General features: G+C 43.4%; 1 protein-coding gene across 1 annotated transcript in view; it reads left to right on the top strand.

The window, feature by feature from the left end:
* Nucleotides 1–15,857, top strand: part of Map2k6 (mitogen-activated protein kinase kinase 6) — a 122,528-nt gene that overhangs the window by 89,647 nt on the left and 17,024 nt on the right. The window contains exons 3-10 of the mRNA XM_052196428.1: nt 2,916–2,964; nt 3,534–3,647; nt 5,350–5,469; nt 5,729–5,845; nt 7,101–7,152; nt 10,384–10,511; nt 12,041–12,118; nt 13,549–13,688. Coding sequence (XP_052052388.1) covers nt 2,916–2,964; nt 3,534–3,647; nt 5,350–5,469; nt 5,729–5,845; nt 7,101–7,152; nt 10,384–10,511; nt 12,041–12,118; nt 13,549–13,688 — 798 coding nt within the window. The remainder of the gene's footprint in view (nt 1–2,915; nt 2,965–3,533; nt 3,648–5,349; nt 5,470–5,728; nt 5,846–7,100; nt 7,153–10,383; nt 10,512–12,040; nt 12,119–13,548; nt 13,689–15,857) is intronic.

The raw sequence follows: 15,857 nt of genomic DNA, 5'->3' as shown, positions 1-15,857 counted from the left end.
CTTGCAGAGGACCTGAATTTTGTTCCCAGCACACATGTTGGGTGGCTCACAACTACCAGTCCCAGTAGATCTGGCGCCATCTAGTGGCCTCTACAGGCACCCACAGTCATGTGTGCATACCCACACACACATACACATAACTTTAAAAAACTGCAAATAAATCTTTAAAAAAAGAATGAGAAATTAGGGTGTAGAAACTCGATTCTCCTGGAAGGCTTTTCTGAAGACAAATTGCCTGCTTAGAAACAGGGCACACGTGGCCATCATGACATGTGCGTGATAACGTCAGTTGTCTTCTCTCCTCTGCCAGTCAGTCTCATGCTTCGAGTGAGCCTAGCAAAGCTTCCAGTGTCCCGCCAAGCTGAAGTCATGTTTGAAGTAAGGGAGGGCTTGCCCTGAAAGTCTCAGGTTGACAGGCACATTTATGTTTCTATTCCTCCTTTACCTTTATTATTTTATTTGTATAATTGGTTTCAGCAGATTAGATAAAACCGTAATACACAAGGAGAAATTGAGAGCTCAGCGAGTGTCCCAATTGCCTTTCTGTTTCTGTGCGATAAATACTCTTAGGGGAGGAAAGGATTTATTTGGATTATACGTCCAGGTCATGGCCCATCGCTGAGGGAAGTCAGGATAAGAACTGAACCAGGAACTTGAAAGCAGGAATTCTAGAGGAACTCTGCTCTGGCTCAGTCTCTGGCTTAGCCACAGGTCATGCTTATATAAGCTTCCTTATATAACCCAGGTCTATGTGAATAGGAATGGCACTGCCCACATTGGGCTGGGCCCTTCTAAGTTAATTAGTAATGAGACAGTTCTCCACAGGCATGCTAACAGGCCAATCTGATCTAAGCAATTCCCAAGTCTATGCTCTCTGCTCAGACGACAGTAGGTTTGTCAAGTCCACAGTTCCGTCAAACTAGGGTGACGAGTGATCCTTCCTCTCTCCCCATTTCATCTTCTCTTCTTCTCCCCGTCCCTCCACTTTTCCTTTATTTCATTCTGCAGACAGTTCTGGCACCAACGTGCATCCAAGGAGACTCAATTGCTAGGGTGTCTGTTCTTTGTAAGGGCAGCACCAACATTGCCTGACTTCTTCTGCTGCTTGTTCTGTTTGCTTGAGCATGTCAAGCACCTGTGTTTTGGCATCTCTTATTTTTGCTGCCTTTATTTTGATCCTTCTCCATTCTCGGTGAGGTGCCCAGCCAGAGCCAAACACTGTTCTCTTCCGTTGACTTCTACCAACCCAGAGCAGAGATAATAAAAACCAATGCCCAGGAGGAGACCATGGAAACACAGTCAGCAAACCTCTGGCTCCTGAGACAATCCTGGAATAGAATGTTCCCTATGTACAGAAGAAATGTCACTGGACGTGGGCCTGTGGATAGGAAAGTATGCTGAGATGGTAGTCAGGAGACCTGAGTTCTTAGTCAGGAACAAGTCACTTGGCCTTCTAGACCTTTTGGACATCCAATAAAACAGGGAGGGTGTGACATAGTATTTTGGAGTTCTTGTTTTGTAAGCATTTTGTAAGTTAAGACAACATACCAGTTTAAAAAAAACAATCATGGAAACAAATGGTAAAAATAATTGAACATGTTGCTACTCTCGAATGAAAGAAAGCATTAAAAGTGTATCACCATAGCATTATTGTCTGTGTCAGGCCTACTTAAGCTTTTTCCACTCATGACCTGTTTTTGGTCAATGAATTTTAAAATATAACCTCATGTATATGGGTATTTAAGAGGAATACATATCAGAAACCTACTAATAGTAAATCCTAAATAATTTTATTTTAAGGTAACTCCTTGGCATATGTATGACTTAGCTATTGATGAATATTAAAGCAAAATTGCATATTAACAAAACAGATGTGCTTGCTTGTTTTTATATACACAATACAGTGGCTGAATATTTGACACGACAATATGTAGAGTGTCTTCAGTGTTTCTCTAAGTTGATCAGTGTTTTTATCTCATAATTGTCAGTACTGAGAATGCCACTTGCTATAACTAGGTATTGCAAAACAGCAAGACTCGAGTTAGGGCCATTTTGGACATTGTTCGAAATTCTGTCCTAATCCCAAGACAAGATACACTTAACAGTTGTTTTATGAACCTTAGGTCAGCATGGCAAAGAGCAGTTTTCAAAATTAAAGATTCCAGTATGATGCATACCATTTAAATTCTAAGGGATGGTAGTAGGGTGATACGGAAGCCTTGTTTCTCATAACGGAACCATTATGAAGCAGAGAGGTTTGTATGCCTAGTGAATCACATCAACAATCCTATGCAGTAGTCCGTAGATGCGTCCAGGGTCCTTCATGACATTGACATGTCATGGCATGTGACAGCTCATGCTGTGGAGAGGATGTATGTTCTGTGCTCAGAACTGAGGCTGCAGAGAGGCTGCCCCATGCAGCACAGGTGAGTGCCGCCAGAAACCAATTCGTTTCACTCTGGCTTGGATCTTTGGATTGATTCTTGGTTATTCAGAAAGCTTTTTCTGGTATCAGTTTTTTTTTTTTTTCCATAGCCAGCAGAATTATACAGTGCATGGGGTCAGAAGCGCATGATTTCAAAACCTTTGTTCTATGTGACACTCACACCTCTTCACTTATTGAACATTTACTGTAGGATTTTAATTGGAGTATCTCAATTACTACTCATCTCTAAGGCACCACTAAGTATATGTATTACTGTCTCTTGTTAGAGAAGTGAGATACTCTTGAGAGATGGTGTGAGTGAAACCCATATGCGTTTTATTTCAAGCCCTACCCTCTTCCCGTCATCCCTCTGTTTGACCGTGATCTTGCAGCAGTTTCCTTAGAGCACAAATCCATCAGCTGACCTATTTGGGAAGGACACAGTTGACTGGATATCTCACACTGCTTCTTTTATCCTTATCTTTCCTAGGCCGCCTCGGGATTTAGACTCCAAGGCTTGTATATCTATTGGAAACCAGGTGAGAAAAGTCACGCCGTACTAATTGGCCCTTTGATCACTCCGTATGCACACTTCCCCACTGGACGCTGAAAATCCGACCCCTGTGGTGGAATGTCAGGGCACCGGTTAAAAAAGGGTGCTGAATGCAAAGGGGACTGACTCCTGACACTTTTGTTATTTTGAATCGTGAATCGTAATTACGAGATTGTGATCCCCACGGAAGGCATCTGAGTACAATAGATGCTTCTCTTGGGACGGTGTTTCTCAAAGACACTCGGGTCTAGTTGCTATTAGCCAGCCATAGATTCTAAGGAGCTGCAGTGTTGATAGATTCAGAAGCATAGTTTGAAAGCTGAGTTGGGTGGCATTGTGTCTGCTCCTGGGGACAAGCAGGTAGTTTCCCATGGGATCCTGAACATTTCCTGATGCTCCTGGCTTAGAGTGGCACCTTGACATGTTAAAAGGACTTGAGGCCGAGCTATATCACACCATGGACACCAGAAGGGAATCGATTACGGATAGCCTACTTGGTGTCCTGTTTAGAACTCACTTTCCTCCTTGTGTGACTCTTACCTTTCCTTCTTGCAGAACTTTGAGGTGAAGGCAGACGACTTGGAGCCTATAGTCGAGCTGGGTCGAGGTGCGTACGGTGTGGTGGAGAAGATGCACCACGTGCCCAGCGGGCAGATCATGGCGGTGAAGGTAGAGTTGACATTCCACAAAATGTTTTATTTCTTCAGTGTATGTGCTTGCGTGTCTAGACTGTGAACTGGCCCTTTTCACAGAAGCAAAGGAACACGCAATAGAATAAAACAAAGAAGTATTCTTTTTTTTTTTATTTTTTTGTGGATCTTGAACTTTAAGGAAGGTGTTCTTTTGGCCCGAATCATATCTACTTTATATATATATTCTAAGCCTTCCTTGTCTCCTACTTTTAGTTTTTAAAGAATTTTTTTCTGAGAGGGGAGGGGAGGAGAGAGAAAGGGGAGGGGGAGGGAGAAAGAGGGAGAGAGACGGAGGGGAGGGGAAGTCTATGCCCATGGATACAGATACATTATGAGGGCAGAAGAGGGCATTAAATCCCCTGGAGCTGGAATTATAGACAATTGTGAAGCATTTGATTTGGGATTCAGGAACTGAATTCTGATTCTTTACCAGCACAGTGTGTGCTCTTAACCCCTGAGATGTCTCTCTGGGCCCTACTACTGTGTAACTAATTGCACTTAAAATGATTTATAGTACTTTCAAAGCCCCATCTAATACCAATCCAAGTAAAATTTCCTTGATTGTATCGAAGTGTTATTATTCTGTTGTTGTTTTTATAAAATCAGATTCCAAACAAAAGCCTCTTTAATGGCACATTGTGCTGCTTTAAAAGAACCATCCCTTAATAAAATCAAGAAGCAAAGATTGAGAAAGAAGATTGTCTATGTTTGTAGGGAAAGAAGGGTAAAATGTATCTAGTGTTGATTATGTAGATTTTGAACTATGGGCAGAAGTTTGCAGTCAGCCTACATGGTGTAAGTGGATTCTGTGTAGTCTAGGGGTGACCTTAGAATGTGGAAAGCTATGTGTCCAAATGACAGCACTTTATGTTGGAGACACAATCATCTGTGCCTTTTGTCATCCAAATTCATCCCAGAATGAATTCCTAAGTCATACTTAAGAGTGACTATAACTATAGTACTTCAAGGGTCCTCCAAAGTGGGTAATTTACCTTTTTCTGCTATTTTATTTTTCTTTGAAAGATCTATTTATCTTATCTTTAATGTATGTATATGTATGTGTGTGTGTCTCTCTCTCTCTGTGTGTGTGTGTGTGTGTGTGCCTGACTGCATGTATGTGCACCATGTGTGTGCAGTGCCTACAGAGTCCAGAAGAGGACATCAAATCCCCTGGAACCAGAGTTACAGGCTGTTGTGAGCTGTCATGTGGGTGCGGGTGCTGGGAACTGAACCTGGGTCCTCTGGAAGAGCAGCCAGTGCTCTGAACTGCTGAGCTGTCTCTCCAGCCCCAGCTATTCTCTTTTCCTAAGTGGTTTGGATCCAGGTAGGCAGAGAGTAATTAAGGTTATCACATTTTGCATCGAATAGACATAAACATTAAACGAGGTTGCTTTTGCAGCTCTGAAATGCTTTCCCTCAGCATTCTTGCCCATTCTCTGACATATACTTCATGTTTTGCTTCTAAGCAAGAGTTGGTCAGGAAGTCAAATGGTCAGCCATCTTCTTTATCTTTTCATTTGTTCAAATAGCTCATGTTTAGAGATGCTGTGGGCAGGTTTCTGCTAACAGTGTGAAGTTTGATTCTGTTGTTAGGATGGGCTTTGGTGGGTCCCTGCTTTTTCAGGTGACGCTTCCTCAGAGTAGTAACTGTATGTTGTTTGATATGTGTTTCCATTCAGCGGATACGGGCCACAGTTAATAGCCAGGAGCAGAAACGGCTACTGATGGATCTGGATGTTTCGATGAGGACAGTGGACTGCCCGTTTACTGTGACCTTCTATGGTGCACTCTTCCGGGAGGTAAGTGATCCTTCAGGCTAGTGTCCAAGGAACAACAACGTAAGAGCCTCTGATCTCATAGCCTCACTACTCTTCCAGGTGGGCTGCTTTTTGGAAATAATTGTATTTGCTTTTAAATGGTTTCGAATCTTGAGGAGAAACCATCCTTTTTTCCCCAAAAGCTCAAACAAGAAATAGCCCCTTGGGAAAATGGTTGGTTATTTTTTTCTTGTTCCCATCTCCCTCCTCATTGACAACCCTTGGACTGATTGGTCTCCAGGGCGACGTGTGGATCTGCATGGAGCTCATGGACACATCACTAGATAAATTCTACAAACAAGTTATTGATAAAGGCCAAACAATTCCAGAGGATATCTTAGGAAAGATAGCAGTTTCTGTGAGTATCTCATGAACCCTACCTACTCAGGGAAAACGGGAGAAGTCCAGGCTTTGTTTCTGCCTAATAATTACCATCTAACACATATCTGTTGGGTATTGTGTCCACGGGAGACTAAGCAAAGGCTTTTCTTACCGTTCTCTGTGCAATACACACAGCTATTGACCTGGTTTGAGAAACCATGGCAAATGTTTCTATTTTCACTTTGTTTCTTTGGCTGTGATAAGACAGAACACACACACACACACACACACACACACACACACAAAACCAAGACCTAAAACCCCAAAACAAACCAAACACAAAACAACAACAAAACCCCAACAAAAGCAAACCAAAGGTAGAAAGGGTTCCTTTAGCTCACAATTCCAGGTTACAGACCAGCATTCTAGAGGAGTCAAGGCATGAGGGAAGTAGCTAGTCATATTACATCCATGCATAGACCACTGACTTAATGCATGCCTTTTGCTCTCTCATATTGCATTCTTATACAATCCAGAATCTACTACTTAGAGAATGGTACCGCCCACAGTGGGCAGGGTCTTCCCACTTGAATGAACAGATCAAGACAGTCTTCTACAGACAAACCCACAGGCCAACCCGATCTAGACAATCTCTCTTTAGATTCTCCTTCAAAGTGATTCTGGATTGTGTCACATTGACAATTAAACTGACTTGCCATGGGCTCCACAAGTGTACTCATCATCTTTGACCTATCACTTCTACATCTGAGTACATATTGTAGTTTTCTTTCTTAAAAAGATTTATTTACTTTATGTATATAAGTGCAGTGCAATTGTCTTTAGACACACTAGAAGAGGGCATTGGATCCCATTACAAATGGTTGTGAACCATCATGTGGTTGCTGGGAATTGAACTGAGGACCCCTGGAAAAGTAGTCAGTGAGTAACCACTGGGCCATCTCTCGAGCCCTAATGTTTTCTTATGGAATTAGAAGGCAACCTTAATGGCTACCAAGGTTCAAAAAGGTAGAGAAAAATGATGGTTAAGAGACTGAAGGAGCTGCTTTAAGATACAATCTTACAATTGTATCTGTTCAAAGATACAATCTTCCTTGGCAGAGGCGTCCAATTTAGGTAACTTCCTGTTGTTATGCCCATTAGGGCCACTACTACTTGGGAAAAATCACTCATTCAGCAACCTTAAGCAGGGAGTGTTAATAAAATTGAATACACTTAGCAGTCAGCTTCTTTCCGGTGATGGGCTCAATAAATTGACTCTGTTTCTCTTGCAGATTGTAAAAGCCTTAGAACATTTACACAGTAAGCTCTCTGTGATCCATCGAGGTAAGCATGTCTTGGCAGTTGCTTTTGCCATGTTCATTTATTTTTTTCCTGGTGCTCCTTTCCTTTCCTACTCTTCCCTGAGTGTATGGGGGTGGGGAAGACTTAAGCAGAAGAGCTAAAGGGTTTTCCTTTGGGATTGTAGAAAAATGTAAGTAGTTGCCTTAATTTTCTATTACTGTAACAAATCACTCGACACAATCAACTGATGAAGAGGAAAGTTTATTTTGGATCAGTCTGGGGCTTACCACCCTTGTTGCATTTTGGCTAGTAATGAGATGGGCAAGATGGTGGGACTGTGTTATAGAGGAAGTGCATTCACCTTATGGCCAGGAAAGAAACAGAGATGATGTGACAGGTATCCCATAACCCCCTTCAAGGGCAGTCTCCAGTGACCTAAAACATCCCTCCAAGTCCCACCTGTTAAAGGTTTCAGCCTCACCTGATAGGGCTAAACTGAGGACTAAGCCTGTGTAGCATCTGGGTTTTTGGAAGGTGTTTAAGATTCAGGCTGTAAGCTGTGGCCTTTCTTTACTTTGGCTGAGACTATAAGAACAAATGAATTTTATATTATACCTAAACTGAATAGAAATTCACCAAGGAGAGCTATTGAGACCAAGGAGAGCATTGAGAACTTGAAAGCACCTGTGAGAATGCCCTAGGCTGTGCTGGGTATCCAGCGTGAGGAGGTGATTAGAAAAGCACAGTCCCATGATGAATTAGAACCTGCATCTGCACAGGATCCCCAGATATGTCTGTGCAGGTGTAGTGTGGAAATCTCCAGAATAAAGCAGAGCTTTTCCAGGCTGCAGGAAGTAAGAAAAAAATGACTTTATCTCTTCTATTTTTGCTTCTTTTTTTTTACTACCCTTCCTCTTCTCCTGTTAGCTTTTAATTTTCATTTATTTTTATTTGTGTGAGTGCATGCGTGTGTGTGTGTGTGTGTGTGTGTGTGTCTTTTTCATGCACACACATGTGTGGGAGTGCTACTGTGCACACATGTGGAGAAGGATGTCAGGTTCCTGCTCTGTCACTCCCTGACTCATTTCTTTGAGACAGGCTTTCACACAGAAGCAGCAGGCAAACCCCAGTGATCTTCCTGTCTCCCTACAGAACTGGGTCAGTGGTGTGTATCTAGCTTTTAATGTGGGTTCTAGGGATTGAACTCAGGACCCTCATGTTTGCATAGTGTGTGTGTGTGTGTGTGTGTGTGTGTAGGTGCCTAGCCATCCTCACCTTTGTCTATCATATATTCTTCATCATTCCAATCTATTAGTGTAGAGACCACAGAGGCCAGAAGAAGGCGCTGGTCTTCTGGAGCATAAGTTACAAGCTGTTGTGAACTGCCTGATTTGGATGCCTGAGTCTGAACTTGGGTCCTCCAGAAGAGCAGCAGGTTCTCTAGCTGCTGAGGCATCTCTGGAGCCTCTAAAATCACCTTTAGGATAGATGTTTTTAATAACATTAAGAAGACCTAAGAGTTTTAGGAAAATCTATCCTGTAAAAATTCCATATAGGGATCCTCAAAAAATCGATAACTAGAAAAACTTCAACCAAATGTCCTAGAAATAGGAAAGTGCCTAAAATGGAAGTAGTATCAAGAAAAAAAAAAGAGGAGCTCGCTATGGCTGGAGGTTCTAGACAGAGACAGCTTGCACTTTGTGCATTAAGTGTGTTTTTGAGGAAATTGATAGAGGTGTGGGTACCAAGGACTGTGCTTGGGATAATTCTTACACTGTGAACTTGCAAATGATGTAAATCGTCCTGTACAGCATACCTGCCATTTCGAGCATTACTTGGTAGCAGTAAAGCTGGGAAAAATAAGAGTGCGGAGTATCAGCAGGAAGTAGACTAGAGATAAGAACATGTATACAGATTATCTGTAATCGCGGAAGTCATTTGAACTTTTTTTCTTCAAAATATTGAAGTATTATTTTTTTTACTAGAGCTATGGAAATAATAAAATGATAGTTGTCATGTCATCCAGTTTAAGAGAAAAATAGAAAGGAGATAAATTAACATATTTTATTTCTTAATTTAAATTTATTTTTATGGAATAGGGTTTCCTGTAGCCCAGGATGCTCTCAAACTATGTAGCTATGTAGTTAAATGATCCTCCTGCCTCTGTCATGAAAGTCCTGGGATTGCAGGCCTGTGCCATCTTGCCCAGCTGAGGGACCAACTTTCGGATAAACCTATTCTTTTTATTCACTGTCCTTTGTGGAAAGAGTCTCAGAGGGCACCCTGAGTGAAAGTTTAGTGAACTTTCTAATTCCATCACCTCTAGAATAGCAACAGTTCATCTTTTGGGGCACATCAGTGGGTGGGCTATGTTTTGCTAATCTGAGTGGTTTACTTACCACCTTCTTCAGTGACCTGCCCATGTTTGAGCATGCCTGGGTTTATAACGTTTTGTACTGCAGTGCCCTCTGATGACTCTTTTAGAAAGGTTTCGATCAAAATGCGTTGCTGGGACCACACTGCTATATTGTTGTGTTACTCTCTGCCTTTTCATTCTTCAGCCTCGGACTTTCACACAATTTATTCAGTAGAGCACAGTGTGTGTGTGTGTGTGTGTGTGTGTGTATGTGTGTGTGTTGTACCCTATGTGACTGTGGGTGCTTGCATGCCACCACTTCCTTGAGGTTGTCAAAAGGCAACCTCAGGTGTTGGTCTTTGCCTTCTACCTCGTTTGAGACACTACCGTTGCCGTGTACATAGTGTGTTAGCTGACCCCTGAGCCCCTGGTGAGCGTCTTGTTTGTCTCTCCCTTCTCCATACAAAAATGCTAGGATTACGTGCACATGCACGCACGGACGCACGCATGCACGCACGCGCTCGCGCGCACAGTATGCTGGGCTTTTTTTCACGGGTGCTGAGTATTTGAATTCAGGTCACTATGCTTGGATGACAAATGCTTTTTTACCCATTAAGCCATCTCCCCAGCCCTCATAGATCACTTTGGTTTAATAGTATTTTTTTTTTTTAATTCTTAGTCCGCATATGGAAGCAATGAAATAAGATAAGCTAAGGAGACAGGTTTTCCCATTTTGAGAATCACAGTCCTGAAAGACACAGGCAAACCGTGAAGAATTAAAAGCCCAAACTGGAGAGGAACAGGCTGCGTGCAGGTTTGAGTCAGGGTCGGTGGTGAGTGAAGACAGCGCTGCAAGGCAAGTGGAGAGTCTAGAGCCCTCTAGTGGTAGAGAAGTAAATTTCCATTCTTTCCTTCAGATGTCAAGCCTTCTAATGTGCTCATTAACACATTGGGCCAAGTAAAGATGTGTGACTTTGGAATCAGTGGCTACCTGGTCGACTCTGTTGCTAAAACGATCGATGCGGGTTGCAAACCATACATGGCTGTAAGTACCATGTCTGTGTGTGTGTGTGTGTGTCTGAGTGTGCGGGTCTGAGAAATGCACCTGCTTGCAAAACCAGGCAAGAAAATAAGAAATGCATGCCTATGTTGGAGAATTGGAATGAACCTAAGATTTGAGAAAAATTCTGCCTTGTGTCATTTTCTTAAAGGTTTTATGTCAGAAATCATTCTGACGTGTTCTAAATATTGTTGCCATCCTTTGAGGTTGCTGGACCTCAATACCATAAACTGGACACCTTATAGAACACAGTTTTTTGTTTTTCAAAGAACTTACATTCTTTTTTTTAAAAAATATTTATTTATTTAATGTATGTGGGTACACTGTTGCTGTCTTCAGACATACCAGAAGACGGCATCCGATCCCATTATAAATGCTTGTGAGCCACCATGTGGTTGCTGGGAATTGAACTCAGGACCTCTGGAAGAGCAGCCTGTGCTCTTGAGCACTGAGCAATCTCTCCAGTCCCACAGTTAGTTTTGTTTTCTTTTTTTAAATGAGTCTCTTTGCTCTGGGAAGTCCAAGATCAAGATACTGGAAGACTCAGGGTGTGGTGAGGGCCTGCTTCTCTACCTTATTTGAGACTCCTGGTTGCATCCTTAAGTGGTGGAGGGAGCAGAGGATCTCTCTAAGGCTTCTTTTATGAGGATACTAACCTCATTCATGAGGAACTCACCTCAAATCCACAGCCATCTTATAGAAATAAGACTTCCTGTTATGGTCACAGGTGGGGTAAGTTTTTTTTCCAAAGAATTTTTATTTATTATATTTTTATGAGTACACTGTAGCTCTGTAGCTGTCTTCAGACACACCATCAGAATACAGTTTTAGCGTGTACATTTTGGGATGACACAAAGAAGACAACCATAGCATATATATTGCCTTGCAGAATTAATTCAAAGGCACATGTTATTTGAAAATGCATGTAAGTACTGGGCACTGGCATTCAGTTTTACACACTGACTTGCACCAGAATATTAGCTTGATCACTAGGGATGGAAGACTTGGGAGATCTTAAATTCCTTACACAAGGCAGTTCTGGTCATCACAGAGTGCCCAACTGGAGGAACACATTTATCTTGGAAGGGACTCGCGTTTGGGATCGAAAACTTCTTGTCCTTGTTTGAGTAAAATCCCCGAGGTCTCTTAACATCAGACGGTAGCTGCGAACTTCTGCAAGCTGGTGTGGGTTTTGAACTGTTGATATTTTTTTCCAGGGATGATTTTAATGGATAAAGAAGTTTTTGAATGTGTACCCTTGTTCTTAAGGCGATTAAAATTTGTTACGGGGGATCTGAATTCATTGCTGCCAGTAAGAAAAGGCCAATACAGAGAAGGAAAGTCCTGTGGAGACACTTCGTAGCTTGTGATTAGCCAGTCTTTTGGCCCGGGAGGCACATTAACAGAGTCAAATAACTCATATGGCAAGTGGTGCTGTCTCCTCCCGAGTGTTTATTGAGCTACGTGGCATCGCAATTGTCTTTCTGTTTCTTAGCTGTCTGTCTCCTTTCCAGCCTGAACGAATAAATCCAGAGCTCAACCAGAAGGGGTACAGCGTGAAGTCTGACATTTGGAGTCTGGGCATCACTATGGTAACCTATGATCATCACTGTGGGTGATGAAATTTTGAGTGCAAACCTGGATGGGGTGGGGCTTTGGGGACCCAGAAGCAAATGCCCTTGGTATCGCACTTGGGTGTGCTTTTCTGTTCCAGTTGGCAGGCTATTTTCCAGGGCTGATTGTTTGCAGTACCATACAGTGGAAACCGTACAGTGAGATCTAGAAGTCCAAATTCTCCTCCTTTTCCGACTTTTACTAGCCATATGACCTTCCAAAACTCATCCATACTCACTGACAATCTTTCTGATAGAAAAGGAATTAATAGCATTTTTGAAGTTTAAATAAAGTGATTAGGACCAAGACAAGAAGCTTAAGTTATAAAACGAGGGCTTCTAACTCTTTGCTTTTTTTTTTTTTCAAAAGAAGCAAAACAAGACAAAATAAAAGAAAACAAACAAACAAACAAATAAAAAAATCCCTCTCCCCGCTAATGTGTATGAGCCCTGATAGGCCAAATGTACTAGGCTGTGTATTTTAATATTTTGAGGTCAGGTCTCATGTAGCCGAGACTGTCGTCAAAATCTCCATGTAGCTCAGGATGACTTTGAACTTCTCATCCTCCTCTCTCCACTCCCAAAGTCCTGGGTCCACAGGCATGCACCATCATGCTTGGATTGCTTCCGTGCTCGGCACCGACCCCTGCATTCACCGGCGGTATGCAAGCATCCTGCTAGCTGGGTAGCGTCCCAAGTTCTTTGCTGAGCATCTTCGCGGTGGAAGTCCTGAATGTTGAAGTTAGATCTATCCTTGGAACATGATAGTGGATAGTGTACTTTCCCAAGCAAGGTCCTATGGCCACACAGCCAGTGCCTTATCTGTAACCTCTGTGACTGTACGTTTTTAGTATATCGCTGAGGTCTGGAATTACCCACGGTGGTCCTGGCTACTGCCCAGGACCCGCAGCTGATTATATCCAGTGAGTTATTGCATGTCTCTGCCCAGAGAAACATGTGATTCTGTAACAGCAGAGTGGCCCTTACTCAAAGTCCAAAAAAAGATCAGTCATGGGGTCCTGGGTAACTTTTTTTTTTTAATTTTCCATTTCACCAAGAGACCTGTAGGTGGCAGCAGAGGCACAGTGCTGCCAAAGTCTTTAAGCCATTCTTGCTCTGGCCAGATATTTGAAAAACTGGTTATTTCTTGTGTTGAACTTTCATGCTCTTGGCTGATAAGTTTTTATGAAATAGGTCCGGGTGTTATCAAGGGACTCATTTATTTAGGTAGGTTTAAATATCCGCCACTGGTAAGGTAGTATTTAAAAAGCAGCCAGCATTAAGACTTTGTGAGAATGGGTTTTTAGCTAGTGTTTCTTCCCTAATTATACTAGTCCTAAAAAGAAACGCAGCTGCTTCCCAATGAGCATTTCTTAAAATGTTGCCCTTCCCCCTTTCCCTCCTCTTAGATCGAGCTAGCCATCCTTCGGTTTCCCTATGATTCCTGGGGAACGCCCTTCCAGCAGCTAAAGCAGGTGGTGGAAGAGCCCTCTCCACAGCTCCCAGCAGACAAGTTCTCCGCCGACTTTGTTGACTTTACCTCACAGTGGTAAGAGAACCCTGCCCCCACAGATCTATGCCAGAGACTGCAAGTCACTCTCATGACTCTCCTCCGTGGAGCCTGATCCATCACATACGCTCATTCCAGAAGCATCCATGGAGCTTGTGCTGCAGAATATAGCTCTCGCCTCTACTCCCAGTTCCCAGGCTAGTATGGAAACTCACTCAAGCCAATAGTCATTTGAAAGCATTATGATTGGCAAGACCCGGTAGAGTGATATACATGAGTATTTGGAGGAGACAAATTCAGATGAGATTATTTTATCTTTTGGGGAAATAAATCCTGAGCTGATGCCATGAGATGCATTTCCCCAACTAAGGTGAATCAGGAAGGAGAGTTGTTCCTAGCGGAAGTACTGCGTTGCATCACTAAAGCAAGACCTTGTGATGGCCAGTTAGTTTAATTTCCACCTTCACACAATCTGGAGTCTCTGTTGTTTAGAACAGGTTGGCCTGTGGGCAGTATGGGGGTGGGGGAAGTTGCTTTGATTATGTTAACTGATGTACAAGGATCTAGCCTAAAAGGAAAAGGCGCCATTTCCTGGTTTTGGCTCCCGGACTGTAGGAGGGAAAAACGGGGTTATCTACTCGAAGCACGCATGCGTTCGTTTCTCTCTGCTCTTGATAGTGAATGTGGTGTGACAAGGTTTAAGTTCCCACTGTCACGACTTCCTGCTATGCTGGACTATAGCCTAGAAATGTGAGCCGAGATAAACCGTTTCTCCTTTAAGTCATGTTCTATCAGGGTATTTTATTCCAGTAACAGCTGTAATGAGTTGAATATTGACTACAGCGTAGAGACAAAGTTTAGCAAGGCCTACTGGAAAGGGGGGGCGGGTGGGAGGTAGAGGTAAAGATTCAGTGGGACTGAGAAGATTGTGGGACATTGGAGAATGTTCCCTGGATACTTCCAAGTCCTGCAGAACTTTGCCTTCTGCAGAAGCCATGTTGACTGTGGACAGGCTTGTCCTGATAGGCATAATAGGTACTACCAGGGGTTTGGAGGCAAATCCAAAGAGGGCCCGAGCACGGAAAGAGAAGGAGATGACTATAGTCAGGGAGGATAAAAGAGGACATAATACCTTCCAGATACTCACACTTTACATGATGCTTAGCGGCTTAGCATCGTCGTGTGATGGTAGCGGCAGCCGTGGATACAGCTGGGAGGAAGATGCCCAGAGTACAGCCCGAAGTGGAACCGAAATAGTTTAGACTGCTATCCTGTGAAAGCAGACGGAAGCCGAGAGGGAGTGGGTGGGTCAGAGCTGGCTGTGGTCCCAATTGTGGCTCTTGGAGGGAGCCGTCCCAACCACACTTGCCACTGTGGACTGACCTAGACCTGGGAAGGCCCCCTGAGGTACAGAGGATACCGAAGCAACACTCCTTTGGTCTCCTTGCTCCTTTGGAAGTGGTGTTCCAAATACAGCTTTTACTGGGCACCATGATGACACAGGGCGATGCTCGGTTGCTTATGGCCCCTTGGACCAGTACTTGGTGCGCACCCCACCCGCTTCCCCATCCTGGTGCTTTCCCTTAGTCATTCTTGGTGCGCACCCCACCCGCTTCCCCATCCTGGTGCTTTCCCTTAGTCATTCTGAGTTTTCATTTTGGCTGAAAGACCAGGGAGAGCTGGAGTGCTGGGCTCTAGGACAGTGTTGTTGGGTGTCTTTAATAAAAATGCGCCCTCGCCTCTCTGGGTTTCCTGAAGCGCTTCCTGTTTTCCTTGAGTGACTCGTGTGGGCGAGACGATGCGTCTGCCACGTTGAAATTGGGTCACGATTTTGCTTTTTAGATTAAAAAACTTGACCGTTCGTGTTTTTGTTTTGTTTCACATTTTCCCCCTTTTATCCTCAAGTGTTTAAAGGTCACGTAGGAAAAGCTGTGAGTCACGGTGCAGGGTTGACTCGAAGAGTTCTCAAGAGAAAATCCTGTGTAAGGAAGTGTCTTCAAGCCTCCCTTTCTATTGCTCTCCTCCTTCCGGACCCCTTCTCCAAAGGATTCTGGGTATTTCATGCCTGAATCCACGTAGTGCATTTTCTGCTCTCCGTTTTCATTCACTGGTCAGTCGCTGGCAAAGTTTTCCCGAGTGCTGACCCCTGAGCCCTATCGCGGCATAGGCATTATTCAAGTGTTTGCAACCTTAGCAAACTTCCCATGC

This window comes from Apodemus sylvaticus, chromosome 10 (genome assembly GCF_947179515.1).
Source record: "Apodemus sylvaticus chromosome 10, mApoSyl1.1, whole genome shotgun sequence".
Classification (NCBI taxonomy): domain Eukaryota; kingdom Metazoa; phylum Chordata; class Mammalia; order Rodentia; family Muridae; genus Apodemus; species Apodemus sylvaticus.
Note: the sequence above shows the minus strand (reverse complement) of the source record. Positions and strands in the feature narration are given on the sequence as shown.